The 27,475-nt window shown below is 49.2% G+C and overlaps 2 protein-coding genes and 1 long non-coding RNA gene across 3 annotated transcripts in view; 1 reads left to right on the forward strand and 2 right to left on the reverse strand.

The window, feature by feature from the left end:
- Positions 1 to 584: 584 nt before the first annotated feature.
- SFXN4 (sideroflexin 4) lies at positions 585 to 21,793 on the reverse strand. The gene is made up of 14 exons (XM_034663348.1): positions 21,630 to 21,793; positions 20,346 to 20,411; positions 18,685 to 18,759; positions 17,724 to 17,750; positions 17,583 to 17,637; positions 15,422 to 15,447; positions 14,627 to 14,680; positions 14,482 to 14,538; positions 14,308 to 14,373; positions 13,645 to 13,717; positions 12,639 to 12,754; positions 8,454 to 8,539; positions 6,672 to 6,789; positions 585 to 1,025 (listed from the first exon to the last, which is right to left on the reverse strand). Exons 1-14 carry the CDS (start codon positions 21,666 to 21,668, stop codon positions 948 to 950), a joined length of 936 nt encoding a protein of 311 aa, XP_034519239.1. The 5' UTR covers positions 21,669 to 21,793; the 3' UTR covers positions 585 to 947.
- On the forward strand, positions 1,333 to 8,501 carry LOC117802762. Its single transcript, XR_004626284.1, has 3 exons — positions 1,333 to 2,155; positions 6,080 to 6,240; positions 8,375 to 8,501. It is a non-coding gene; the product is annotated as an uncharacterized LOC117802762 (long non-coding RNA).
- A 2,326-nt stretch (positions 21,794 to 24,119) lies between the features above and the next one.
- PRDX3 (peroxiredoxin 3) overlaps positions 24,120 to 27,475 on the reverse strand; it is an 8,713-nt gene continuing 5,357 nt past the window's right edge. The window contains exons 6-7 of the mRNA XM_002915401.4: positions 25,256 to 25,421; positions 24,120 to 24,919 (exon numbers count right to left, since the gene is read on the reverse strand). Of these exons, the coding sequence (XP_002915447.1) occupies positions 24,866 to 24,919; positions 25,256 to 25,421 (220 nt within the window). The 3' untranslated portion in view covers positions 24,120 to 24,865. The remainder of the gene's footprint in view (positions 24,920 to 25,255; positions 25,422 to 27,475) is intronic.

The following is a 27,475-nucleotide window of genomic DNA, read 5'->3' on the forward strand; positions in this document are numbered from 1 at the left end:
TGTTTGCTTTTTTAATGAGGCTGGTGCCTCAAGTAGTTCGAATGCGACTGGGAAGGAGGGAGGGGCCTGGAGCCGGAGGAGGCAGGGAAGCTGAGCCAGGCCAGCTGAGCCAGGCCCTGAGGGGTCAGGAGGGAGGGGCCTAGAGCCGAGGCCACAGCTGACCCTGCAAGGACAGAAGGCCAGGCGTGGGCGGGAGGAGGCCTGCAGACTTGGCTTTGTTGCTGGCCAANCAGCTGAGCCAGGCCCTGAGGGGTCAGGAGGGAGGGGCCTAGAGCCGAGGCCACAGCTGACCCTGCAAGGACAGAAGGCCAGGCGTGGGCGGGAGGAGGCCTGCAGACTTGGCTTTGTTGCTGGCCGGCGGTCTCGGCGGTCTCGGTGTTTGCTGTGAAGGAGGAGGCAGGCTCATTCGCCAGTGAGGAAAGAGGAGGAAGTGGGTGGCCAAGGGCAAAGATTTGAAGCAGTCCCAAATGGGAGGAGGCTGAGGAGGGTAAGAGGATGGCTTTGGGGCTCAGAGGCCTTCAGTGCTCACCAGAGGTTCCTGTTTACCTTGGGATGGGCCATTAATGGAATGCCTGAGCCCTGGGCATGGTGGACCCTGCTTTATTTTCTCGAACACTCAACTTTCAATAAATGTAGTAGTCATTTCACAGTATCCTTCAGAGGCTGATGAACACCTAGAAACTGACTCTTCTATCAGCCATCCCCTTGGCAGCCCTGTGGGGGGTGGGTCAGACAGGACAGCCTCTCCTCTCTCTTCTCGTCTTCCATCCAGGCTTGAGAGCTCAGGCACCAGCCTTGAAACAGTCATGGCCTGTGTAATTGTAAGGCAACCTGTGGGCGCTGACACCTCGGGTTCCAGACCTCCCTCAGAGTTCTCGGAATGGACACCTCGAGCAGAGAGGAAGGTGTTCGAGCAGGAACCAAACAGATTCACCAAAAACGCATCCCTATACCCCTCTGTTATAGAAGAGTTCTGTTTCTTCTGTTGCAGACTGAATTTCCTTTTCAAGCTCACTGCACTGTATCTGAAAAACAAAGTCAAAGTCTTCATATTTATGTGAAGAACTTTCCTTAAAAGTTTAAAAAACAATTTCAAGAAAGCATCTGTTTCCCAGTCCCACTTTTTCAGTGATGTCCAATCGATAGCAGAACACTTTACTTCCAAAACACTTTGTTATGGAGAATTGTAAATATAAACAAATGCAGAAAGAATACAATGAACCCTTATATACTCATCTGGTTTATTAACAATCTGCCAGTCTTGTTCATCCAGCATCTCCCATACCCATCTGGGGGGTATTTTCTGGAGTATTTGAAAGCAATTNAAACAAATGCAGAAAGAATACAATGAACCCTTATATACTCATCTGGTTTATTAACAATCTGCCAGTCTTGTTTCACCCAGCATCTCCCATACCCATCTGGGGGGTATTTTCTGGAGTATTTGAAAGCAATCCTCAGATCTGCCATTTAACCTACAGCTCCTTCAGTAGGAAATTCCAAAAGATAAAGACTTTGTTATGCAGCTACTCTGCTGTCATCACACCTAACAAAATGAACAAAAATCCCCTAATACGCAGCCACGTTTCTAGCCTAGCAGCCACGTTTCTAGCCTAGCACGGCGGCAGAAGTACTAGCTGACAGCCGCAGGCAGGGGTGGCTTAGCGGAAAAGGAGTTTTGCAGGGGACAAGCTTCCCCGTTAAGGTCCTTGAGTTTCCAGAGCAGAAGGTCACTGTAGCCTGTGGTATGTCTGAGAAGATGTCCTGGTCCTGGACAGGGGCCTCTTGGCCTTGGGATCTCTCTACAAGCAGAGCTGGCCACCCTAGGCCAGACAAGGAGGCAGGGCCCCCACCGGCTCAGGACCACCCTTCAGCCACCTCTGGGTCCACCTTGGATCAACATGACTAAGTTCTGGCCAATGTGCCAGAGTGCAAGTGCCACCTGGCCAAGAAGAATCAGAAAGGTGCCATCTTGCACCGTGAAGATGGGGCCCAACCCTAGGGAAGGTGGCATGCTGAGCTGGAAGGAATTAGACCCGTGTGGACTCTGACACATTGCTGCCTTACTGGGCTGGCTACCTCACTGTAGAGAGCAAAATGGAGTCTCTCATGTCAAACAGGAGCCTGTGTCAAGCAACGATACAAGCAGTTAAAGGTAAGAGGCTAAACATACCAGCTACAAGGTAGTGCTGGGACCAGCATCAGCTGACGCCCAGAACTGTAATAAGCAGAATCAGAGGAGGTCAACGGGCCCAAAACCGAATGAATCTATCCATCCATCCATCCATCCATCCATTTATTTGAGAGAGAGAGAGAGTGCATGAGCGGGAGGTGGGGGGGGGCAAAGGGAAAGAATCTTAAGCAGGCTCCACGCCCAGCACGGGGCTTGATCTCATGAGTCAGGTGCTTAACCGACTGAGCCACCCAGGCACCCCCCAGTTAAATCCCTTTTAAAAGGGGAGAATTTTTGCAGCAAGCTGTTAGGCTCCTCACACATGACCCCCCTATGTCCACATAGAAAAGGCAACTGCTGCCGAGGGCTCTGCCGGACTGATCTCCGGACAGAACCGAGATCCTTCCCTGCTTGAACATCAGAGGCCGTAAGTGCCGAGAGCTGACCCAGACCGGACTGGGGCCTCGTGCCAACTGCGCACCCACAGACTGACTTGGTGTTAGGTTCGTTACCTTCCTCTGCCCTTCTGTTACCTTGCTTGTTGTGCGGTTTGTCTTCTGTCCTGCTCTGTTTGCCGTGTAAGAAGCCAAGTTTCATCACATGGTGAAATGTCAATGAGTTTGGAATCCTGAACCTGCTTTATACTTGTGTAACTTTGCTTTATGACTGACTAAAGCTGGACGTTGTGGAAAGACACAACTTGTGTGTGCACCTGCATCGCGTGCTCATGACACCCACACTTTATGTGAGGGAGAAATAAACCTCCACTTTGTCGAGCANCCACCTTGTCGAGCGCACTGTTATCTTGGCTCTCAGTTCCAACCAAATGTAATCCTAGTTAATACAGAGCCCTTCCTTCCCTCTCCGCCGGCTACTGGCATCACACCTAAACCAGACATCTGGGTGCCCCCCGGATCCCTTTCTCTTCACTTCTCCCCCAGTCTGAATGCTCACAGGTTCTAACTTGTCCAATTCAAATATTTCTAACCTACTACCATGACTTACTCCGAAACCCCCATCACCTCCAGCCAGAAAACTTCTACGGCCCCCCAACTGCCCTCCCAGCCTCCAGGACTGGCCCCACCTACAGCACGCCATCCAAAGGGTGATATTTCTAAAATACGACCTCACTACGCCACTCCCACCTCGAAACCTGTCCTTCATTGTCTCCATATAAAGTTCTATCACCGCGGAGGGCCTGTGAGGTCCTCACCACCTGGCCCCGCCACTCCATAGCTGAACAACCCACAGGGGAGTCTCATCTTCCTCCCCAGCCCCAGGCCTCTCATCTTTAAGATGGGAATACAAACTACCACGAAAGGTTGTCTTGAGGGATGCCTGAGTGGTTCAGTTGGTTAAGCAGCTGCCTTCAGCTCAGGTCATGATCNGAGAGGGAACACAAGCAGGGGGAGTGGGAGAGGAAGAAGCAGGCTCATAGTGGAGGAGCCCGATGTGGGGCTCGATCCCGTAATGCCGGGATCACGCCCTGAGCCGAAGGCAGGCGCCTTAACCGCTATGCCACCCAGGCGCCCCCAATTCAAATATTTCTAACCTACTACCATGACTTACTCCGAAACCCCCATCACTTCCAGCCAGAAAACTTCTACAGCCCCCCAACTGCCCTCCCAGCCCCCAGGACTGGCCCCACCTACAGCGCGCCATCCAAAGGGTGATATTTCTAAAATACGACCTCACTACGCCACTCCCACCTCGAAACCTGTCCTTCATTGTCTCCATATAAAGTTCTATCACCGCGGAGGGCCTGTGAGGTCCTCACCACCTGGCCCCGCCACTCCATAGCTGAACAACCCACAGGGGAGTCTCATCTTCCTCCCCAGCCCCAGGCCTCTCATCTTTAAGATGGGAATACAAACTACCACGAAAGGTTGTCTTGAGGGATGCCTGAGTGGTTCAGTTGGTTAAGCAGCTGCCTTCAGCTCAGGTCATGATCCCAGAGTCCAGAGATTGAGCCCCGGATCGGGCTCCTTGCTTAGTGGGGAATCTGCTTCTCACTCTGCCTGCCGCTCCCTGCTTGTGCTCTCTCTCTCTCTCTCTGACAAATNGGGAATACAAACTACCACGAAAGGTTGTCTTGAGGGATGCCTGAGTGGTTCAGTTGGTTAAGCAGCTGCCTTCAGCTCAGGTCATGATCCCAGAGTCCAGAGATTGAGCCCCGGATCGGGCTCCTTGCTTAGTGGGGAATCTGCTTCTCACTCTGCCTGCTGCTCCCTGCTTGTGCTCTCTCTCTCTCTCTCTGACAAATAAATAAAATCTTAAAAAAAAAATAAAGTTGTCTCGAAGACATGAGACTGCCTGGCAGAGTACCCAGGACACAAAAGGTGTTGGATAAACAGAAGTCACATCTCCTGCTACTGCCCCCAACCCCCGACTGTTGACGCTGCCTCTGTCGTGCCCACATCGCCCTGGTGCGTGTCTGTGTTCCCCCGAGATCTCCCTGCATCTGCAGCAACCTGTGTGCGGAGTCGCTCCCTCACTGGCCCGACCACCCGATCACATCCATTCAGCCTTGTAACTTTAAGTCTAGTGGCCCCCGACTCAAGGAGGCCAGTGAGGGCGGTGGCAGTAAAGGGGGAGAGGGCTGCTCTGACCCCTGGCGGGCTGTCTTGGATCTAGCCTTTCCGTAAGAAGGGAAAGCCCCAGCCACAGAAAGCAGCCACTGCCAAGGAACAAAGTGCTATCAGAGAAAGGAACCAAGTTACTCCTAACATTGGAAAGATGAAGCCCACGACCCACGATGACATGTACAAGACAACTAGAAAGAGACCCGATAACAACAAACTCGTTGATTCTAGATTCTGACTCCCCCATGCCAGCAAAGGGAGCTCTGCAAAAGATTCTTCCCTTGGACTTCTTAAATAAAGCACGCCACCCCTACTCTCAGCCAGGTCAGGATTCCTGGGTTCTGTGGCTCTTCCTTCCCCTATGTCCCCAAATCAAAGCCTCTGGTGGCCACATGCCATTGTTTTCTCATAGCTACTCAAGGGCAAGACCCTGTTTACTCATGGCTGACCCCAGCAGCTAGCTTCCGGTCTGCCCGGGAGGCCCTCTGTAAGTGTGTGTAGAATGAATCCAACAGCCCAGGGGGGAAGCCAGACCAAGGCCGAAGGGCAGCAGGAATTCCCCCAAGATTCAAAGACTTTTTTGTCAATGACCTAACCTGCAGATCAGCCATTGGCTTCCCTCTGAGTACCAACGTAATCCAAAGTACGGATTTGCAAAAGGCTTCACTGTTATTGCAATATCACTGTGACAAACCATGTTCTAATAGGGGGGCCTGTGAAGATTAAAAATATTTTNTGTGTAGAATGAATCCAACAGCCCAGGGGGGAAGCCAGACCAAGGCCGAAGGGCAGCAGGAATTCCCCCAAGGTTCAAAGACTTTTTTGTCAATGACCTAACCTGCAGATCAGCCATTGGCTTCCCTCTGAGTACCAACGTAATCCAAAGTACGGATTTGCAAAAGGCTTCACTGTTATTGCAATATCACTGTGACAAACCATGTTCTAATAGGGGGGCCTGTGAAGATTAAAAATATTTTCTTAACATTTTATCTTAATGAGAAGCTGCCCACCCCATCCCATCCCCCCGCACCCTCAGAGTGAATACAGCAACCGTCTAAGATAACTTAAAGTTTCTCTGTTATGTGCTGGCAAAGTTGCCTGAATTAGTGATTCTATGAACCTAAAATTACATAATTTCGGTTTTGCACAAGCTCATTCCGGAAATTTAAATACTTTTGAAGACATCACTGATTTTTAACTTCAGTGACAGAAATAAGCATTTGAAATTTTCGGCCAAGAAATGCCAGAAATCAAGAGTATCTATTACATCAGCAATGTCCTTGAGAGCGGCAACAACCCTTTGCAAAGATACTACTGTCTTCAGCTCTCTTTAACAGATACGGAAACCGAATCTCAGAGAATTGAAGCAAAATGCCCAAGGTCACGGAGGAGCTGGGACTATGCCTCCAGCTAGTCTGACTCGTCATAAGTCAGAATACACCCCAGTCGACAGAGCTGCACGGACACAGGAGCCACGAGCCACATGTGAGTACACAATTTAAAACTAAATAAAAGTAAAAATTCAGTTCCTCAGTCACGTCAGCCACACGGCAGGCACTCAACAGTCATACGTGGCTAGTGGCTGCCTTATTAAGCACACGTATAAAACATTTCCATCACTGCAGAAAGTCCCACTGGATGGGGCATCACTATGAAATACTATGAAGGATTTAAAATATCTCAAGGGTTTTTTAAATGTCCCAGAAGAATGCTTCTGATCTATTATTAAGAAAAATAGAATCCAAAATTGCATAAGTGATCTGGGGGGGATGGGATTAGATAACATTATTTTTATACTTTTGTCAACTTTGCAGATTTTTTAGAATTATTTATCTTACTCTTATAACAAGGAGAAGAAAAAGGGTTTGGGGGTTTTGTTTTGTTTCTGAGAAAGAAATGTGGATGGGGGCACTTACCCGTTCAATTTGTGGGAATATACTAAAAGAAACTGGCACCATCAGTCCCATTACTAAGACAGTACAAGACAGCTTGAAGGTCCATAATGACCATGGATATTGCCGGAAAAACTGGGTCCTGTAAGAGACAAGGTTACTAGGCTTTTTTTAGAGGCTGGCCCTCGGCTCTGATGGTCTTGCGTGCAGCTGCTGGCCCACGTCTTGGTTCCCACTCAGCCACAAACATGTGATACCAGCAGCTGCAGACGGAGCGCTCACTGTGCGTCAGGCCCACGGTTAAGCACTTCACGGGCATTGCCCATTTCATCCCCAACAGCCCCTTGAGGTTTGCGTTATCATCACCCCCTTCACATAAACGAGGACACAGCCACTGACGGGTTAAGTTACTTATCCAAAATCCCACAGCTCGAAAATGAGAGGCCGGATTCTAGATGCTGGGCTCTGCTGACACAGATGGGACATTCTGACCCTGACCTCTGAGGACATGAGAGACAGTGTGCTAAGAACCCCAGCCTGGGAGTCAGAGACCCAGGGTCCTGGGTCCGGCTGGGGTCTGCATGGATAGACCAGGTGGTCTGGGGCAAGTCACTTCCCCTTTCTGAGCCTTGGGTTCCTTCACACACAGAATGAAAGGGCTGAGTCCGAAGAGCCACCGAGATCACTCCGGCATGGATACTGTCATGGCTGTGGGGGCCACTGGGAAACGAGCACCATTTCTCACCCCAGGTGGTCAGTACCACGGCTTGAAGGGACAGACTGGAGGGCCCCAGCTTTCCCAGGTGCCCTAGCTCGGACCCAGCCAGAGTGGTCCAGAAAGAGCCTGGGCCAGCAGAAGTCTCCACCCCGATCCAGCTGACGGACCACGGGAAGTAACACTTGGCTCTGAGCAGCAAGCTGCTACTTCTTGAAAATGCGCCCCTAGTGGTCCTAACAAAGGCTCCCTAGCTCGCCATTCTGGACAGAGGGGACTGGTTCAGATGACCCCACCTGGGCCAACAAATCCTTCTCTGGGAGTCTGGGAACTGAGTGGAAGACATTCTCTGCCTTCCCTGGGGTCTGCTGTGTTTTTCATCGCTCATCAGGACGCTTGGAGGATATGAGCGGGGAGGTGTTGGCTGTCATGTCCCTCAGCAACACGAAGAAGCCGATGTGTGGCAGGACAGAGGAAGCTGACGCCATGGAGAAGAGGAGAGGAGCTTCCGCTCGGCGGCCATAGGCTACACAGGGCCCCTGCCCGCAGCCAGGATCTAAACCAACACATCTGCCTTCCGGCCTAAGCTACTGCGTGTTGGGCTTCTCACACTGGCTGGTCTCCAGACCTTCCTCCTAAGAGGCTATTTCTTGCTCCTCAAAAGGGATGACGGTCCACTGAACCTGGGCCACTTAGGCTAACTTAATACATGCTTGCCGTGAAGGGGGAGACAGGCGGGAGCAATCCTCACAGCACGTGGGAGCTGGGAGAACCTGCAAATTACCTTGGCTTGGCGTTCGAGACGCGAGGGGCCGTTCCCTCAGCAGGTGCTGGGACATGCCTGGGAACACAAAGCTAACTGAGGATGGGGCCTGGGCAGGAGACCAGGGTTAAGGAGGGTGCACATCTGGATTTCCACGCCTGCCCCAAATCAATCCTACTGTCTCCACTGTGATGAAGAGAGTGTAGCAGAAAGATGACTGAACGAACTTCTTTCCATCCTTCCCACCAGGTTCAGTGTTTGACAAGTCTTGTAAGGTTTTGGAGTGTCCAGTGTTTATTCCTACCTGGGGAAATGAGTTGCCTCTTACCTTACAAAAAAGTGTGAGAAGACTTCCGGGATGAAAGCTGAGGTCCCAAACAGAACCACCCGGGATGCTGCTGTGTCTTTCACGGCCTGGCGGAAATGGAAAGGAAGCATCTTAGTGCATGGAATGAGACCATTTCCAGGGATCCTGCAACTCAAGACAGAGACCAGGACGGCTGGAGTTGGTGCCGAGATTTACCTCCCACTGACTCCACCGTGGTCTCCCCATCTGCCAACCACCCAATAAAATACTCAGTAAGTACAAGCAAAGACAGCTTATAGAAAAATTGTCTCCTGGAACCACAGGGCAGTCCCCTTGGTGGGAACGCTGGGTTTGCCACTTAGGACTGCTGCATGTTTTCCTTTTCACCCAGGACTCTGCCACTGGCCTCCCGATTGTGAGCAGCTCCCCAGTTACTCCCACCCCTTTGAGTGGAGGAAGCCTCCAGAAATCCAGCTCGGAGGGCCCTGGCGTGGCATCACACCCACATGGACCATGCACCTGTGTGCACTGGCGTTAAGTGTGCTATAAAAGCTTACTCTGCACAAACGTGTAGCTTGTAACATTTTGTCATCTTTCCCAGAATACACACTACTCCACATACTGAGCATTTAAACATGTATTGACTGTATGGGTTATATGCACAAAGTCACATGTACTCAAGGGCAACGTAAGAGACTCTCAAGGGAAGTCCTGACCACAGACGACACTCGCATGTTAACTTCCGGTGCCAATCCCCGGGTGAGACACGATCCCGGTACAGCACTGCTGTGCATAAGGTGAACAGGCACACACTCCGCCATCCCCTTCCAACCCTCTCTTCCACTCTGGCTTCCCAGGACGCAGCTACAGCCGGCCTTCCGCGCTCCTCTCCCCTGCTCGGCAGCCCTACTCTCTGCTTCTTATGCTGATGCTCAGCTCATCCAATGCCTCTGCAGGGAATGCCTTTCCCCCACGGGGACAGAGGGGGCCAAGGAGGGGGCTCTTAAAAAATACACCTTCAGGGAGCACCTGGGTGTCTCAGTTGGTGAAGCGTCTGCCTTTAGCTCAGGTCATGATCCTGGGGTCCTGGGATCCAGCCCCCATCTGCCTCCCTGCTCAGCGGGGAGCGTGCTTCTCCCTCTCCCTCTGCCCCTCACCCCTCACCCAGTACTCTCTCTCTCTCTATCTCTCAAATAAGTGAATACAATCTTTAAAATAAATACATAAACTTTCAGGAATATAAAATAAAACTGCTCCACTTCAGCAAGAGAAAAGTGGCTGCTGAGGGAGGTGGGTTTCCACGTCAGTGGGGCTGTCCACCTGTTTGGAGCTGAGTGGCTTCCAAGGCCAGTCAAGGGAAAACAGCATGGATTGGCCCTGAAATCTGATCAAAGGCGCCCTATTACCATCAGATATTGCTGGCTGTGTAGTTTCTGAAATTTCAGCCAAAGACAAGAGACCGTTTGGTGACAAGGAAATGATGGAAGAATGCTAATGCTTACGCACAGCTGCAAACTCTATTCTTCAGAGGAAGATAAAACAGAAAACAAAAGCAGAGCATCAAATCTTTCTTTTACCCTAAATTGGCCTTCATGCAAAAAATGAAGTTCCTCCTGGAGAGACAGACTAGATATCTAGACAGCTCTCCGGGCCTGAGTCTGCCTCTGCTGGGAGGCTGAGCACTCCTGGCTCCAGGAGAGAGGGGAGCCTGAGGCTGAGGGCGTGGCTGAGCGCTTGGGGGCGTGGCTGCGGGCGTGGCCGAGCTGAGCCCAGCGCAGCACCTGGTGGCGCCTCATGCAGAGGGGCAACTCACGGATTGAACACCTGCTCTCACTCTTCTCTTCAGCTGTGTGCACAGTTCACAGCAGCCCTAACGCCCTGCAGGTAAAGGGAGCTGAAGAGGAAGGCAAACAGAGGTCCGATAAAGACCTGTGCACGTTCGGAGAGGCATTATGCAGAACAGCCCCAGACTGGACACAGTCCAGATACCCCTTGCCGGGGAAAGGGGTACGCATGTGCGGTTTGTCCATCCATACATGCAATGCTGCTCGGCAGTAAAAAGCGACAGACTGTCAATAGGTACATGGGAGAGGGTACAAAAGTGAAAGAAGTCAGACACAAAAAACACTTTTACAAGTCACTTACATGAAATTTCTGAAAAGTCAAAACTATGAATGTAAAGCAGATCAGTGTTTCTCTGGGGCCGGGGGTGGGAGAAGGGAGTGACTCAGTGGGCACGAGGGAAATTTTTAGGAGGAATATGTTCTAAATTTGGACTGTGGTGATAACTACGTAACTGCTTACATTTACTAAAATTCATCAAACTATAGTCTCACAATGGGAGAATTTATAGTATGGAAATTATATCTCAGTAAAGCTATTATAAAGGTCTCATTAGGGTGGCTCTTAGGCACAAAACCTTTATTTCAAAAGCGAGGTATTTTATTTCTGGCAGCCATTTTTCCCCGTGTTACCTGTAATCACTGTAATCACTGTGTCTCTACTGTAATTCATTTAGGGCGGTGGCCACTATTTTCAGACATGCCACTAAAGGGTCGGACAGGAATCCGGTGGCACATATCCGATGGTTCGTAACTCAGCTTTGTGACTCGTGGATAGGGTTTAGAGGAACGTGCTCTGCGAACCGCATAATGATGTATTTACTGACTGAATGAGCAGCCAGCTTTTCTGACCTCCTCTTCTGCCAACACACGGGGCAGGAGGTGTCCTGATGGGAGGCCCCTCAGACACAGGAGCTATTCCCTTCACTTTGTATCGGGCTGTTCCGTGCTGTTCCTCATGCCATTTGTGCACACAACTGTCTCACATTCCATTCTTTAGCTAACGTCATTTCACAGAAACCAAATAAAAACACCTCACTTGCTGAAAAAGTATCATTAAAAAAGTCCACACCCAAAATGAGACCACCCGAGGCCATTCCAGTTTCTTGGAGCTGAATGTACACAGAAGCCACTGTGCTGAATTGATCAAAAGAATAAACTAATAATAAACCTTATTAAAAGTTGAGGCCTGTTAAGAGGCATTCTGGTCAGAGCACTAGATTTCTTCAGGCCATCTTTTTCTTTTTTAAGATTTATTTATTTATTTGAGAGAGAGAGAGAGAGCACGCATGCCCATGCGAGCACAAGCAGGGAGAGAGGCAGAGGGAGAGAGAAAGGGAGAAGAAGCCTCCCCGCCAAGGAGGAAGCCCGATGTGGGGCTCGACCCCTGGGCCCTGGGATCATGACTTGAGCCGAAGGCAGACGCTTAACCGACTGAGCCGCCCAGGCGCCCCAGGCCACTCTTTTTTTTAATAAAGATTTTATTTATTTATTCAACAGAGATAAAGACAGCCAATGAGAGAGGGAACACGAGCAGGGGGAGTGGGAGAGGAAGAAGCAGGCTCACAGCAGAGGAGCCTGATGTGGGGCTTGATCCCATAATGCTGGGATCACGCCCTGAGCCGAAGGCAGACGCTTAACCGCTGTGCCACCCAGGCGCCCCAATGGAGCAGGCCACTCTTGATAGCAAACTGGTCCTTAAAGATGAAGACTGTAAGAAAATCTGCTGTGAGGTCGAGAAGGAAAATTTCTCTTAAACGCAGAGAAGTTCACTGACTCCCACAAGCACAGAGCGGCCTGTGAGGCGGATGCTGAGCTTAAAGAACAGGATCTGCCCCTTGGAGATTGGCCTTGTATTTGGCGGAGGCCCATCTGTGGCGGTCAGTCATACGTGTCAACCTGGCTAGGCTAGAGCACCTAGGAATTTAATCAAACGCTACCTGACGGGCTGCCGTGTTAACTTTAAATAAGATTATCTTCCATAGTGTGAATGGGCGGCATTTAATCAGCTGGAAAGCCGTGAGAGCAAAATCTAGGTTTTCCCAAAGAAATTCTGCCTGAAGACCACAGCATGGGTTCCTGAGTTTCTAGCCTGCCAATCAGCCCTCCAATTGCATGAGCCAATCACAATCAATCCATCAATTAGCCAATATCCTATTGGTTCTGCTTCCCTGGAGAACCACACTAAGGCGCCATCTTTAAAACACTGTGGTGCAAAATGTAAAACCACTCCCTCCGCAAAATGAGGGAGGACAGGATAAGGAAAGGTTGAAGGGAGACATGACTTTGTTCCCAGCTCTCAAACAGAAAACTCCATGCTCTTCCCCAAAGTCAAGCCAACCAGGGCTCCATAGTGTCCCCCTACCTTTGTCCCGGCTTTTCTGGAATAGCCCATAACATTGCCTTCCTTGTCCATGACTTCAATACCTCGAATGGGCTCAAGACTTCGGGCTGCAACAACATTCATTGCACTGATGTGGGCTGTGGATGTGAAGAAGAAAATGCACAACAGAGGGTAAGTTTGGTCCAATGAAGGAACATCTTTTCTGGTGTCAAGCCTCTTTCTCTGATGGCTGCGCTTCCCTGACCCTCAGGTGGTCACCTGGCATGTGCTGGCCAACCATGCTCCATCCTGAGGCTGCACAGCTGGGTCAGAACCACTGGCCTCCCGGTCCTGGGTCCCGATCACAACCCAGCACCAGGCTCCAGCACCCCAAGGGTCCAGTCCAGCCCCCCAACAGGATTCTAGGACAAATCCTTGGGTCCTTGAAATACGGCCCCCTTTTTTGCTTTCGCTGGTCTGACCAGGTTTCTATAACATTTTCCCCAATTTTACCCCTGAGATCATTCTGCCAACTCTTCAAACTGTTACGATTTTCAAACTCAGCTCTGGAGGTGAACTAGTGAACTTGTGGGCTGGCCAACTTCAAACCACTGGTTAACATGTCTGTCACTTCCACTGGAGTCAGTCCACCAGGCTGGAACCCCCTGGCTGCCTCTGCCTCCGTGTATGACCCTGGGACATCTACTTAAAGCCCCCCACCCCGCCTCAGCCTCCCCATCTGGAAATGGAATAATAACATTGTTACCCACACGTTTTTGGCAGGACTAAGTGAAATTAAACATGCAGAGGGCTGGTACAGCCTTTAGAGTGAATTTGTGTTCCCGGACTTGTGTTCATCCTTTGACAATGGAAAGCGTCACTATAGAGCAAGCGTCACCTCTCAAATCAAGGACGTAACTTGGGCCTGGAGACCCCGGGAAGCTGCAAACAGCAGCTGCCATCAGTCACCATGTGGCCGAGGGACCGGGATGTCCCTAAAGATGCAGGAAGGCTCAAGGACCACAAAGATTACATGCTTCCTACTTACTGAGAATGATGATGGGAAGGGCTTTTTTCAACAAAACGTTATGCAACCGCATCTGGAGCAGACGAGGGAATAACTAGAAAAAGGGGAGAAAAATCATTATTGCACAGACGAAAAAATCAGCTGAACACATTCAATAGCAGAGAGGGGGCATCGACCTAGTTCCTACCCCAGTCAGGCCACTGCATGTGCTCTCCGTGTATTTAATTCCTGCCACATTGAGGTGTTTGCCCGATCATCACAGGAACACATGGAGGCTTAGGGAGGTAACTTGTCCAGAGTCTCTGAGCTGCTAAGAATTTGAGCCAGGAGGCCAACTCAGGCTTATCTGACTCTAACATCTGTATTTTTAACCATCACAGTGTCCTGACATCCAAAGCAATACACAATTTGTATAACGTGCTTATGGAGCATATGTAAAATTTAAAAAAATTTTTTATTTCTTTTTTTAATTATTATTTTTTATATAAATAAACTTTCTATGCCTAGAAACCTGGGATACTCATATGCTTACTTAGGGGGTGACGGGATTACAGGTGACCATTTTCTTTCTTATGTCTTAGCCATACTTTCTAAATTGTTTAAGTTGAAATAAATTTGTAATTCAGAATAGTGTCTTTTGTGCTGAGGAATCAAAAAGATTTGACAGATTTTTAAAATACCCACTCCAAAAAAGGAGGAAGAGGCAATCACTCCTGTCCCTAGTAACAGACTCTCATATAGGCGACGATTCTAAGGAAGAAACAAAAGCACGTATTCAGCGAACACCACAGTTTTACCCGGGAAGGATTATTCAAACAAACAACCAACCGCATGTCCCCTGGGCCTCATCATACTCACGTAACTTGCGTTTCCGTTGACGATGTTGAACGCTGTGGTGTACGTGTAGAAGGACATCTGCAAAGAGAGGCACACAGATCACACGCTATGATCATTCATAGCGCACAACAGAACTCGGGAATCGTGAAACAGAAATAGTTTTTACCTGAGGTAAAATCAGGGACTTCAGACTTTTTACTGACATCATCGAGAAAAATATCTTTTAAGAAAATAAAGCAGAGGTTTAAGTGTCTGAGGGGGAGGGAGAGCTTGTGGGGGGGGCAAAGAACTTCCCAGGGGAGACGCTGTGCTGAGCACCGCCCCCACTCCCCCCAGGAGCTGGGACAAGGAGGCCACTGGTTGGTGGGTGAGTGATGCTCAGTGAACACCTATAGGACACTGAGGACACCCGGGAGTCTCACACGGTCCCTGCTTCCAAGATGTGCAGCGGGGCAGGGCAGCTGAGGGGGACGCACTCCCAAGGGGACGCAGACACAGGGCGGGTGTGGAAGTGATGGAGGAATGCTGTCCCTTTGCGCGAGCGCCTCGTGAGAGCCGAGGTGGGACGGCCTCACTGGGAGGCAGTTCCATGTCCCAGGTGAGGGCGTTATGGGGGCGGAGGGTTAAGGGACAGAAGGTAATGGACAACTACGCGTGCTTGAGTCAGGGAGCCTGTCGTCCGTCTCCTCGGTAGTGCTCTGTGCACACCAGGCATCCAAAGGATTACCTTGTGACACTGGGACCTTCGAGAGGCCGGGGCGCCTGACCAGGTAAGCGTGCTGGGGCAGGGTGGGCGGGGGGGGGTGAGAACACGTGAGTAGCAGACAAGGGTCAGAGGTGGGGAATTCACAGCCATCTACCAGGCCGTGGCGGGACAGGGGTCCAGAGCTGGAGGACACAAACCACTGACGTTAGGAGATGAGTGACATCTTCCTACACCCGGGGTCTCAAGTCGACTCACCATGGGCGCCGTGAAAGGCAGGAGAGCTGGCAAAGAAGGGAAGAGGGTCAGTGAGTGCGGCTGCCCAGGCAGAGAGAGGCCAGAAATGGGCGCCGCCCGAGAACCTCCCCTCCGCACCCTGAAGGCACGGACGCCAAAGGACAGTCTTGGCTCATTCTTTTCTTTTTCCTAATAATGACTATGTGCGTAGGGCAAGCATTTCAGTCAGCACCGTCCAGAAAGACCTACCGAGGCACCCTCTGGCCTTCCCAGTCCCTCTCACTGAAGGCCAGCGGTGTTCGCCTGTTCGTCCTTCCTCAGGAACTTAGCACATCCGGGATACTGTCATTCATAAGAAAACACCTGGGTGTGCTCTTCAGCCCTGTTCCTAGCACAGAAATCCTAAAGCCCTTGGGATTTCCTGAGAACAGTAATAAAAGGTGAAATGGGTGTCTTTTTTTACCCTAACAAGCTCCTTTCCACCTCACCTGAGTTGATGTTAAGAAGGGGACTTTTGGAAAGCCCCTGAGGGGGCTGGTTGCCAGGGAAACCAGCCAGGGGATGAGGGGGTTGGACCTTTCAGCCCCCTGCACGGCCTCCACCTCCAGGGAGGGGAAAGGGGCCGGAGGCAGGGCTACTCACAGCAGCCAAGGATCTGGTCGACCAAACTAGTAAAGCCTCAGCTATTACAGCGTTTCTGGCTTGTGGAGCCCGAGCAGGTGCTGGAGAGGGTGTGAGAGCTCCGCCCTCCCCAGCCCCCCTCGCCCCGTGCTTCTCTTCCATCTGTTCCCTTTTATAATAACCTGGGGACCTAGTCAGTAAGCTGTCTCCCTAAATTCTGTGAACCATTCTAGTAATTTCAGACCCAAGAAGGGAGGTGTGGGAGCCTCCAATTTACAGCACATTGGTCAGAAGTATAGGTGAGAATCTGGGCTTTTTTTTTTTTTAAAGCATTTTTAAAAAAAATTTATTATTTATTTGAGATAGGAAGAGAGAGTGAGCGAGAGAGCAAGAGCAGAGGAGCAGAGGGAGAGGGAGAAGCAGGCTCCCACTGAGCAGGGAGCCCAATGCGGGGCGATCCCAGGACCCCGGGATCATGACCTGAGCCGAAGGCAGATGCTCAACCGTCAGAGCCACCCAGGCGCCCCGAATCTGGGCTTTCAATTGGCGTCTGAAGTGGGGCTGGTCTTGTGGGACTGAGCCTTTTACCCGTGGGGTCTGCCGCTGTTTCCAGGCCGATAGTGTCAGAACTGAGTTAAAACTGTAGGATACACTGCTGGGGTCACAGAATTGCAGGATGTGGGAAAAGCCAGCACATCTGACGTCAGAAGTGAAACCCCAGGGGCCCGGGCTGGCTTAGTCGGTGGAGCCTGCAGCTCTTGATCTCGGGGGTCGTCAGTTCGAGCCCCATGTTGGGTGTAGAGATTACTAAAAATAATAAATAAACTTAAAAAAATGCCAACTCACATGGATAGGCTTAAAAAAAACAGTGAAGCGTTGAGAGGAGAAACAAGTGTTTTTCCTTCACGACATCTATCAGGATAGATGCAAACTCCCACACTCTCTTGTGCTCACAATACTTATTCATACAAAGAGGATCTCTATATGCTGTTTCATACTTTGCTTTTTTTCTCCTTAATACTAGTTCCTGGAGATCCACTCTTCCACATTGCACACGGGAGGTACCTCAATCTATTTAAGTATAGTCTGAATTGTTGGATATTCATGTTGTTTTCAGTTTCTTATTTATAACAGAGAGATTTTTACAGTTAAAAGGGCCCTGTACGATCATGGGTTTTATTCCCCTCATCATAGTTAACATAAGAGGAGAGAGAATACTACGTGAAATCCAAAACACTTTTGAGTTACAAGTTCTGGAACCATCAACGAAATGATTGTGTGTTTCTTGGGAGATGACAAAGCAAAGTACATTTCAGACCCAGGCCTGTGCCCTCACCCCTAAGCCCCCAGATCTTTCCACAGGACTGGACGCAGCTCTGGGTCCCAAGCCTGCTCTTCTCCATTATCAACCCCAGACTCTGATTCAAATATCCTTTTTAAGCTGTCCTTTCCAGACCCGCTGTTAGAAATCCTTCTAGGAAAAAGAAAAGGCAGGCAGACTTGTTGAACTGTTGCAAACCATGTTTTCCCAGCCCTCTTCTGAAAATTAGAATGAGCTCACCTGCAGGTCGCAAAGGAACGGGGATCAGTTTGCTGTTGTCAGGATGCACTGTTGACTTCACGAGGGTAAACACAAAGGTTAGTCTGATGTTTGGCTTTGTTTTTGTAGGAGGCTAAAAATTAGGAAAGGGCTCAAACTTACGAGACTTCTCTTCCAAGCTTCTTTTATCTAAAAAGAGAAAAAACAAGGAACAGCTTTTAAAGGTAAATTGGCAGCAAAAGAGAAAAAAACCCCCATCTCTTCTCCAGTCTCATTTCTGCTGCCACCTCCTCTGCCTTTTCAAGAGTGAAGGCCAGAACTGTTCAATGCCACAAGGACAGAACAAATCAAAATAAATGAATCAAATGACTCAAACAAACAAATGAACTGACAATAAGCAATGAGATGATTCACAGAAAGAAAATGACCAGAACGTTAAAGTCCTCAGTCTCTTTCCTTGGAGAGGACTCAAGGCCAACCCCTAACTTATCCCTTGGGTGAGTTGCTGAGTCCAGCCCGCCCCTGGCTCAGAGAACAGCAGACTGTTTGCAGGTGACACACCATGCCATTAGCCAAGGCACCTGCCTCAGAGCCAGGCTGTGGGCCCAAAAGCCCCATCAAGTTCTTAAAAAAAAAAACCCAAACCAACATAAATATGTGTGCTTTCCACAGGCTGCCTCACGGGACTGATGTTTGTGGGCTCTGGAAAGCCCCATACACGGCAAGATAGGTAACAAACACTTGGCTTAAGTCTTTGGGCAGGAATGTAACCCTGACCTGGAACAATGCATCTAATGGGAAATAGATTCTGACTTCAGAGGCCTGCCTGAATTCTGGAGTTTGCCATGGGGCTGCAGGGATCAGTTACAGAGAATCCCCACTAATATCTGAGCTTAGGAAAAACCCTAGGATTTTTTTTCTCCTCAATACTGGTTCCTTCTACTAGTAATCTGGTTTATGAGAGCGAATTCCAATTACATCTAAAAAAACTAACCCAGTTTTGAAAAGCAGATGCCCTGGGCAGTGTTTACAATGATAAAACTCCACCTGATTTCAGACCATGCTAGCAGAAATCTCCTGAAGGCAACCACATCCAACCTTGAACCCAGCATAGGAGACATACCCTTTGGTCCTCCAAATCACGGATGGATGCATCTTCATTTGTTAACAATAGTTGCCTTGATTTTTCTATTTTTTCCTATGAGATAGAAAGAAATCAATCAACGATCTCAGCATGGTTTAGATTGGTCCAAATGATTTAGGAATCACATGTTCATTCACATCTGATTTTAGAGCAACACACGGCCAAGTCTCTCCACTCCCTGAGAGTTTCCATGAGGACAGTCCTGTGTGTCACTCAGATTCGGAGCTCTAGCAGCTCGACCCACCGGTGGCTGCACCTCCCCCTCCCCCCCGAAACGGATGTCCGCTGTCTCCATGAGTGCTGCCACCAGCTAGCTGTCCCGCTTTGTTGTCAGAAACCTGGAAGTCCCTCCTCTTTCTCACTCCCACATCTGATCCGTTCAGGTTTACTTTCTCTCTTCATTTTTTCTTAATTTGAGAAAAAAGAATTAAATACAAAAAAGATAATGAAATGAATACATACTCATAATCCCCTCACCCAGAATTAACAGCTGTAAACATTCGGTTATATTTGCTTCCAATTTTTTCTTTTATTTTTCCCCAAAAGCCATCACCCCCAGTTTTGTGTCTCCCCATTCTATCAGAGATAACCACTATTACGAGTTCAAGGTACTAACTTCCAATCCACTTTTTTATACTTATATACACGAACACATGTATCCGTAAACATAGATGTCATATTGGGTCTTTATATTGTAATCTGCATAAATGTACGTTATGCATTCTGCTTTTTCCCTTAAACACTGTAGACATGTTTTCCATTTAGCATCATATATACTGTTTCCATATTATATACTCATAACTGGATCATCACTTTTAACTTTTATTAGTATTCCACTGTATGAATATACCACGTTATGTTTCTCTATTTCCCTACTGACAGGGATTCAGGTTGTTTTTCTCTATGACAAACAAGGCTGCATGGAATATCTTAAGCACAAGGTCGGGAATGTCCCCGTGGGTCTGGCCCTGAAGGATTACTGCTGCTGATATGGTATCTCCTCCTTTTAAACCCTTGGCCACACCTGGTTCAAATCCTGGTCTTTCACTCGGACGGCTGAGCCATCCCCCGAACAGATCACCTTACCTACTGTCTGGTCCCCTCTGACTGCCCACCACCTGGTGACCAAAGAGACCCTCTGGAACACAAACCTCACCACCTCGCCCTGTGGGCCAAATGCAAACCCCTCCCACCCAAAGGACGCACAAGGCCCTTGAGGACCTGTCTGCTCTCCCGCATTAAAATCCCCACTGTCTGGACGACCTGCTCTCTCCCCTGGGCTTTGCTTACAGTCCCCTCTGTCAGGCCTTTCCTGCCTGCCTCCTCCTTCCGGCCCTGCCTCAACACTGTCTCCCAGTTTCCTGCCACACCCCTCCCTTAGCACCCTAGGTCTAGGTCGGTGACCATCTTTGTCCGTCTGTCCTCCATTACCAGGGACTGTTGTTTTGATCCCTCCTGAAGCAGCACTACCAACTTTGGTATTACCTGTCTGCTTTTGTCCATCAGCTTTCCAATCTAACAAGCTCATTCGGAAGGAATAATATATGGATTCCATTTCAACTGCTTTCAAAGGGACGAAGTCTTCACATTTTAGAATAAAATGTGAAATGTCTTATCTCCGAAAACAAGTAAATACTTACAATTGAAACGACCAAATTTGTAGGATCCAACAATTCTGTCCACTGAAGAAATCTCTGAATAAAAGACTTAAAAGGGAGAAAAGCACCAGAGAGGTTAATGGTGGCAGGAAATAAAGATACATGGTGATAGTAACAGTTACCATTATTTTTGAGACCCTAACAGGGCCTTCTAACTGAAGCAGCTCCTGGAACCTTTGGGAAATCCCTGGGATCTTACAGGTGAGGAAACAGGGATAGAAAACCTGATGAATGTACCCCTGGAAAGCCAGCCAGGAAAGACTCAGCAGCATGTGCTCTTAACCACTCCAATACCAAATTACTTTTGAAGGTTAAAGTAAAGGTTGAAGGTTAAAGCCCAGACTTTGGGGTTAAATGGGCCTAGTCCACATCCCACAAATGACCTTGAACCAACTACCAAAGGATCTCAGAATTTGTTTCTATACCCTCTTATCCCTGTTATAAAGCTGAACTCGAGTCATAAAACCGGACACCCCCAGGAGGGGCTCAGTAAAGGCAGCTGTCTTCACATGTGGAGGTGGCATGGTTTCCTCCCGACACCCCCCCCCCCCAACTTTGCAGTGGTTTTGGCTTGAGTCCTGGCTCTGCCAGGAAAAGCTTGAGCTCCCTGTCCCTTTCAACTTCCCTACCTAAGAAAACCCAGTTGGGCCTTCCTTTAGGTAAGGCTGAAAGAGAACACCCTAGAATTATACTGTCCAGTTAGCCCCATGTGGTTATGGAGCCCTTGAAATGTGGCTAGGCCAAGGTGAAGTATGCTCTATGTGTAAAAAAAAGCATGTAAACATCTCACTAATAATTTTTATATGGATTATGTGTTGAAATGTTAATATTTTATATTTGTTGGGCTCAATACATTATTAAAATTAATTTCAGCTGTTTCTTTTGGCCCTTCTGAATGTGGTTACCAGAAAGTTTTAAACGACCTCTGCGGCTCCCCTCACATTTCCATTGGGCAGTGCCGCCCAGTCACCGCCTGGAGGCGGGTCCGGGGCGACTTCCTGTCCTCAGCCGCTGCCCACAGCCCCCGCGTCATTTGAGGCTGGGGTCTCCTGGGAGCACCTGTTCCTTTCCAACCTGAGGCTCAGCAACAGCCCAGGCAGCAGAGGGCAGACACCTGCGGGGGTGGGGGGGGGATGACTCCCCAGGGCAGGGTGACCTTGTGGCGACCCTCGCTAGCCAGGCCTAGGAAGACACGCGGTAACGGCTGTGGCTGTCCACGGGGCCCAGGGCCCCCCCGCCCCCAGCCGCGCCGGGCCCGGGCCGTACTTGACGTTCGGTGATCCAGAAGCGCACGTTGGGCTCCATGCGGGAGCCGCGCCGATGCACGCCGAGAGCCGCCCGGGCCCCGCGCTTCCTCCTCCTGCTCTGCTTCCGGGGACCTGTGTGGGGGCTGGAGCGCCAGCGGCCGCCGGGCCGGGCGCGGAGGAGGAGCCGGGCAGCGTGCCCCGCCCCGGGCGCGCGCGTCCCTTGTTCCCGCTGCCGGCTTCCCGGCGCGGCCGGCGCTCGGTGTCGCCGTGTGCCAGCGCCTTGACCCCGGCCGTCCGGTGTTCCCGCTGCCCGGTCTCCGAACTCCCGCTGCTCGCTGTCACCACGCGCCAGAGCCCCAGATCCCACGCCTCCACCCCCGCTCCGGTCCCCGTGCATCCCCAGTTCCCGTGAGCCTGCCCACCCTCCCACAGACCAAGTCTTCCCAACCTTATTTACTCGTTAGGGAAGCCGGGCCGCTTCCAGCTGGGGGGGGGGGGTTACCTATTTGAACCCCCACCTCACAGCACCTACTGAGAACCTGCATCTTACCCAGGTGACAGGTGCGGCAACCTTTTGGACCTTACGATGAAAAATCTTCAATTGCCCTTAAAATCCAATGTACAGGGCACTGGGGATAGTGAGGGCTGGCTACTTAATTTTCACGGTGAAATTTGAAAATATGGTGCCCCTTACTTAAAAAGGATTGAGAATTTAGGGGCACCTGGGTTGCTCAGTGGGTTAAGCCTCCAACTCTTTTGCTCAGGTCATGATCTCAGGGTCCGGTGACCAGAGCCCCACCGCTGGCTCCCACACTCAGTGTGGAGTCTGCTTAGCATTCTCTCTCTCTCCCTCTCCCTCTGCCCCTCCTGCTTGTACGCTTGCTCTCTCTAAAATAAATGAATAAATCTTAAAAAAAAAAAAAAAAGACTGAGGATTTTAGAAAGTCAATATCAAAGCATTAAACCAGGCCCAGGTCCCTTCGAAGTGTGAGGCCCTGCCCCAGCCTGTGATGGGGGCACCGCACTCAGTGTAAACTGCACTGGGACAGATCCAGTTCCTTCCTCTGAATCCCAGATCAAGTAGGGGCCGGTTGTAGAGAAAAAATGCACCTGCCTTCCTCCTCCTGCTGCCTTCCCTAGACCACTGGCCCCGCACTAGAGTGGGTGGGGGTTGTGTCTGTTGAATGTATGTTCCTGGATCTTTAAGGAGTTCAGGGGTCCTCATGAGTCTTGGGTTGAGGACCCAGCAGCACCAAGTACTTAGTTGGATGGTCCTGGTCCAGCCAATATAAATGGGTCTACTTCCTCATTTGTAAAATGAGGACAGTTAACTGTACCTATTTTAAGGTTTTGTTGCGGATCAAATGAGATAAAACATGTGAAAGCCCTAATATGACACTGGGTCCCTTGGAAATGCTGTTTGGGCCTTTAACACCCAGCTGGCCTATTCCATCCCTTGCCTTGCCTTCCCCTCCAGGGACATGAAACTAGCTCATGGTTTTCTTCAGGCCAATGTGACTTAGCTTCTTTTGCTCAGTTCACCTGGTTCACCTTTCCATAGCCTCAAGAGTTCAACTCCTTTTCTAGGATGAAGTTCTCCCCCACGCCCGTGGCTGGGTAAGGTGCCCGTCCTCAGTGTTCCCCTTATCCCCCAGGAGTGCATCCATTGTGCCATAGTATTTAGCACACCTGTGTTATTCTGTTGGCTCTACCTTCAAGTATGTCACAAATCCAGCTCAGCTTCTCTCCTCAGGACCCTTACGGTCTAGTCTTAACAAAGGAGCCACAGTGATCCTCCTAGAACAAGGTGATGTGACTCTTATCAAAACCTTCCTTACATTTCCCATCTTCGAAGACAATCCAAAGTCCTTAGCTTGTTCAAAAGGTACTCTGGGCTCCCCATTACCATTCTCCTCCTTCACCTCTGCACCACTCTATGCCTGCTCTTGCCTCAGGGCCTTTGCACTTGCCAAACCCTATGCCTAGCACCTTCTTATTCCCCTAACTCCCTTACTTTCTACATCTTTTCTTTCACTTGGTCCTCATCAAAACTCTGAGTTAGGACAATTATTGCCCTCATTTTACAGTTGGAAAACAGACCTGGAGGCTGACTCTCCTTTAAGGCCTGACAACTCTACCTAGAACATCTCAATTCCCCACTCTAGCTCTCGCTCCAGTTTATTTCCATTCCAAACATTCTATGTATTTTTATTGTATTCATTGGGTTTCCCCTCTAGAATGTAACTGCACAAAGCAAGGGGGTTGTCTTTTTCTGTTCACCCTTGTGCCTCCAAAACAGCACCCAGCATATGGTAGGCACTTGGGATTTACTGCAATAAAAAATAAATGCTTCCATATCTCTCGAGTTTTTTGGGTGTAGAGCCAGCATCTTATTCATTTCTGTGGGCCCTGAGTTAAATGCCCCACAGTGTTGGTTGATATAATCGGAAGGAAAACTAGAGCCCCATAATATAAGCTGAACCAACAATTAATGGTATTAAACATGAAATATTTTTAAATGTGTTTATTATGTACTTTGAGCATTTCAGAAAAGAAAATAATTACAATGATTTCAAAATGCAACTCCTGGATTTGATAAATATCCTTTATAATTATACCCAATCAATATCTAGAATTGTATGTAGACCGTACATCAGCTAACAAATAAGTAAAATAACTATATCAACCTCAGGGACGAGAAACATGCACAATCGCTTAAGTCACTCTGTCACTGTGTTTTTTTGAAAACATGATTCACATTTGTTTCAAGTACATATACATCCATTGCCAAGAGTTAAATTAGACCACTGATGTTAACACCTTAAAACTATGTATGATCTTTGTTACCTTAAAAGAAAATTCAGTTTAGTACAAAGAAATCCAAGAAGAAACTTTCAGGACCCTTGATCAGAAGCTTCGGCACACGTTGTACTATTCTGGTGTACGTAAAGGTTCAAGTAAGGCCAACGAAGAATGTTTCCTCTTTCCATTGAAGACATAATCCAAGGAACAGGCGAACTAGCATTCTATAAACTAGCCAGCCATCAAGAGGTTACCAATAAAGGACGCTTTTTGTGTGTGAGGACATTTAAAAGCCTCAGCCAATGTTACAAAAACAAAACATTTAGAGCATTATGTATGAATACAAGCATAATTATTTTGTCTTCTATAAATAATCATCTTTGAAATGCTCAAAGTGAGTTCCACCTGTGGCTCTTTCCTGATGGGAGAAGAGGTGGGTAGACATGGGATGATCTACTGATTTACCTTCTCAAAGTATTCTTTGGAAGCAGCTGGATGTGGCTTGATCTGAAAATACAGAAACATTTATTTAGGGAGCTGACTTTAAGATGACAGTCTCGAAAGAGAGTTGAAAGCTCTAAGTTTTTAACCCAAAGTTCTTAACTTCTTAAAGCGTGGTCTCTTTCCTTTAAAATACATGGATGAAGGTTACATCAACAGCCTGCCTGATCCCTGGTCCCAGCCCAACCCCCGCCCTCAGCAGCTTCACCTGTTTGTACAGCACCTGCACCCTTGCTCCAAGGGTGGGCTCCTTGTATGGGTGCTCGAGGCCAGCAGCCCTGGAAGAAGTGAGGGCCTCGGACCCTATGCTGGGGTCTCACCGCTTTTGGAAAAGAAACCTACTGTAGGAGAATCCGGGGTCCAGTTTGCTGGGCAGACTTCTCCATGGGTTTCCACAAACTGGAACGCCTTCACCAAGCGGAGGGTCTCTTCCACACTTCGGCCCACGGGGAGATCATTGACACTCAAATGCTTGATGACTCCATTGGGGTCAATGATGAAGAGACCTCTGCAACAGGATTTATCCCCATTAGTACCTCAGAGGCACCACAATGACAAAGTCTAACTTCTACCAGCTTCTGTCTTTAATTCTCCTCAGTAAAGCATGAAACTCGATCATATGCTTAAACGTGGGGCTTTCACTGTTACACAAAAAGCTTATGACTTCTTACTGATGATGTGCCACACACAGGTGTGACTGGACGAGCCATGTGGAAAACAGGCAGTATTTTCCACATAGAAGAGCTATACAGTCTAAAAGCCACAGAGCAAAGACTTCTTTAACTTATTAGTGCTGTAGGTGTTCTCTGGGCTGTATCAAATCTTGGCAAGGAACCAGACGCAGATGGGAAGAGACAGAGATGTATTTTATCTCTATTCAGTGAATACTGATGAAATGAGTGAATTCTTGGGTAAATGGGGGAAAATCCCCTGGGGAGATCTTTGCAGAAAGAATTTATTGGTCTTAAGTCTAAGCAGAACAGCAATCTAAAGGAACAACCAAGACTGTTACTCTTCATCACTTGGCAGCAGCGTGATGAGATGACCTGCCCTGTGGTCCGTGTTCATCTTCCGTACAAGTGCTGGGGTTACCACGACATATGCAGATACGTTTCAGCCACAGGTTTTAACAGCCTGTCTTAAAAGGGTGTGGCATTCCACGCGTTAATCACGCAGGGAAAAAGCAAGTAAAAGAGAAAGGCAAAGTGAACAGGCGCTTCTTCCTCCCTGGGCCTGGCTCTTGGGGGTCTAGGCTTTGAGGCGCAAGGGGTACTGCTTGGATCACCACAAGCTCCTCGACCGAGAGCGGAGCCAAGCTGGAGTCCACGGTGCAGACGCAAGGCCCCCAGACTCCGCGAAGCAAGCCTTATCTTACAGACCAGACTCGGCTACCCTCCCTTGACAATCCTTTTTTTTTTTTTTTTTAAAGGTTTTATTTATTTATTTGACAGAGATAGAGACAGCCAGTGAGAGAGGGAACACAAGCAGGGGGAGTGGGAGAGGAAGAAGCAGGCTCATAGCGGAGGAGCCTGATGTGCTGGGATCACGCCCTGAGCCGAAGGCAGACGCTTAACCGCTGTGCCACCCAGGCACCCCCTCCCTTGACAATCCTAACAGTGAAACCAGTAGGGAAGTAATGGCAAAATGAGCAAGACCCTACAGGGAAGGGGGTCCTGGGAGGACAAAGCCAGCACTCTTTTTCTCCTTCCCTTGCCCACTTTGTCAAAGCTGGGCTTTCGTGCATTAAAGGAGGACAGAATCTCCCGGAGTAACAGAGGCCGAAGCTCCAAGGTGGCTCCAGAACTACAGTTCCAGTTATCACCCAAGAGGAAAGCAGACCAGAGCAGAGTGAGGCGACAAGACAGAGCAGGTGAGCAGGCTCAAGCCAGCCCCCAGCAAAACTGTGAGGCACATCAGGATGGGGTCCTTGCCTGCTCCCTGGGGGTCAAGTTCTGACCAACCCTTGCTTCACTCAGTGGCCATCAAGATGCCACTGTAAGGCTTAAGGTCTAATCCCCCCCCCACCCCACCCGGGAAGGTTGTGTTTGAATATGGGACCATTGAAGACAGAAAGTTTTCACACTCAAAGGAGTAAAGATCTCGCCACTGAATGAACGAGGACAGAAGTGATATTCTGAGACAGGGGTCATAACGGCTACCAGAACCTGTGCCAAAAACTTCAGCTGCCTCACCTTATTTATTTATTTGTTTTATTTTTTTTAAAGATTTTTATTTATTCGACAGAAATAGAGACAGCCAGCGAGAGAGGGAACACAAGCAGGGGGAGAGGGAGAGGAAGAAGCAGGCTCACAGCAGAGGAGCCTGACGTGGGGCTCGATCCCATCACGCTGGGATCACGCCCTGAGCTGAAGGCAGACGCTCAACCGCTGTGCCACCCAGGCGCCCCTGCCTCACCTTATTTAGACCCCACAACCAACCTGGGAGGTCCATTCTCATTTTAGTTATGGGAAAACTGGGACTCAAACAGGTTCAACTTGCCCAAAGTCATGCAGCTGTTAAATAAATGGGTGAGTTAAAAAAAAAAAAAAAAAAAAAAAAAAA

Source organism: Ailuropoda melanoleuca, chromosome 6, assembly GCF_002007445.2.
Source record: "Ailuropoda melanoleuca isolate Jingjing chromosome 6, ASM200744v2, whole genome shotgun sequence".
In the NCBI taxonomy this organism is placed as follows: Eukaryota; Metazoa; Chordata; class Mammalia; order Carnivora; family Ursidae; genus Ailuropoda; species Ailuropoda melanoleuca.

Coding starts and splice junctions, on each gene's coding strand:
- SFXN4 (XM_034663348.1), bottom strand. CDS start 21,668: ATGGAGCCCAACGTGCGCTTCTGGATCACCGAACGTCAA. Junction 13,718..14,307: donor CCTCTTCCTCCTTTTTTGGA/GTGGGTATTTTA, acceptor CCCTTTTTCTAG/TTATTCCCTCGTCTGCTCCA. Junction 1,026..6,671: donor TATTCCCACAAATTGAACGG/GTAAGTGCCCCC, acceptor TTTGTTTTTCAG/ATACAGTGCAGTGAGCTTGA.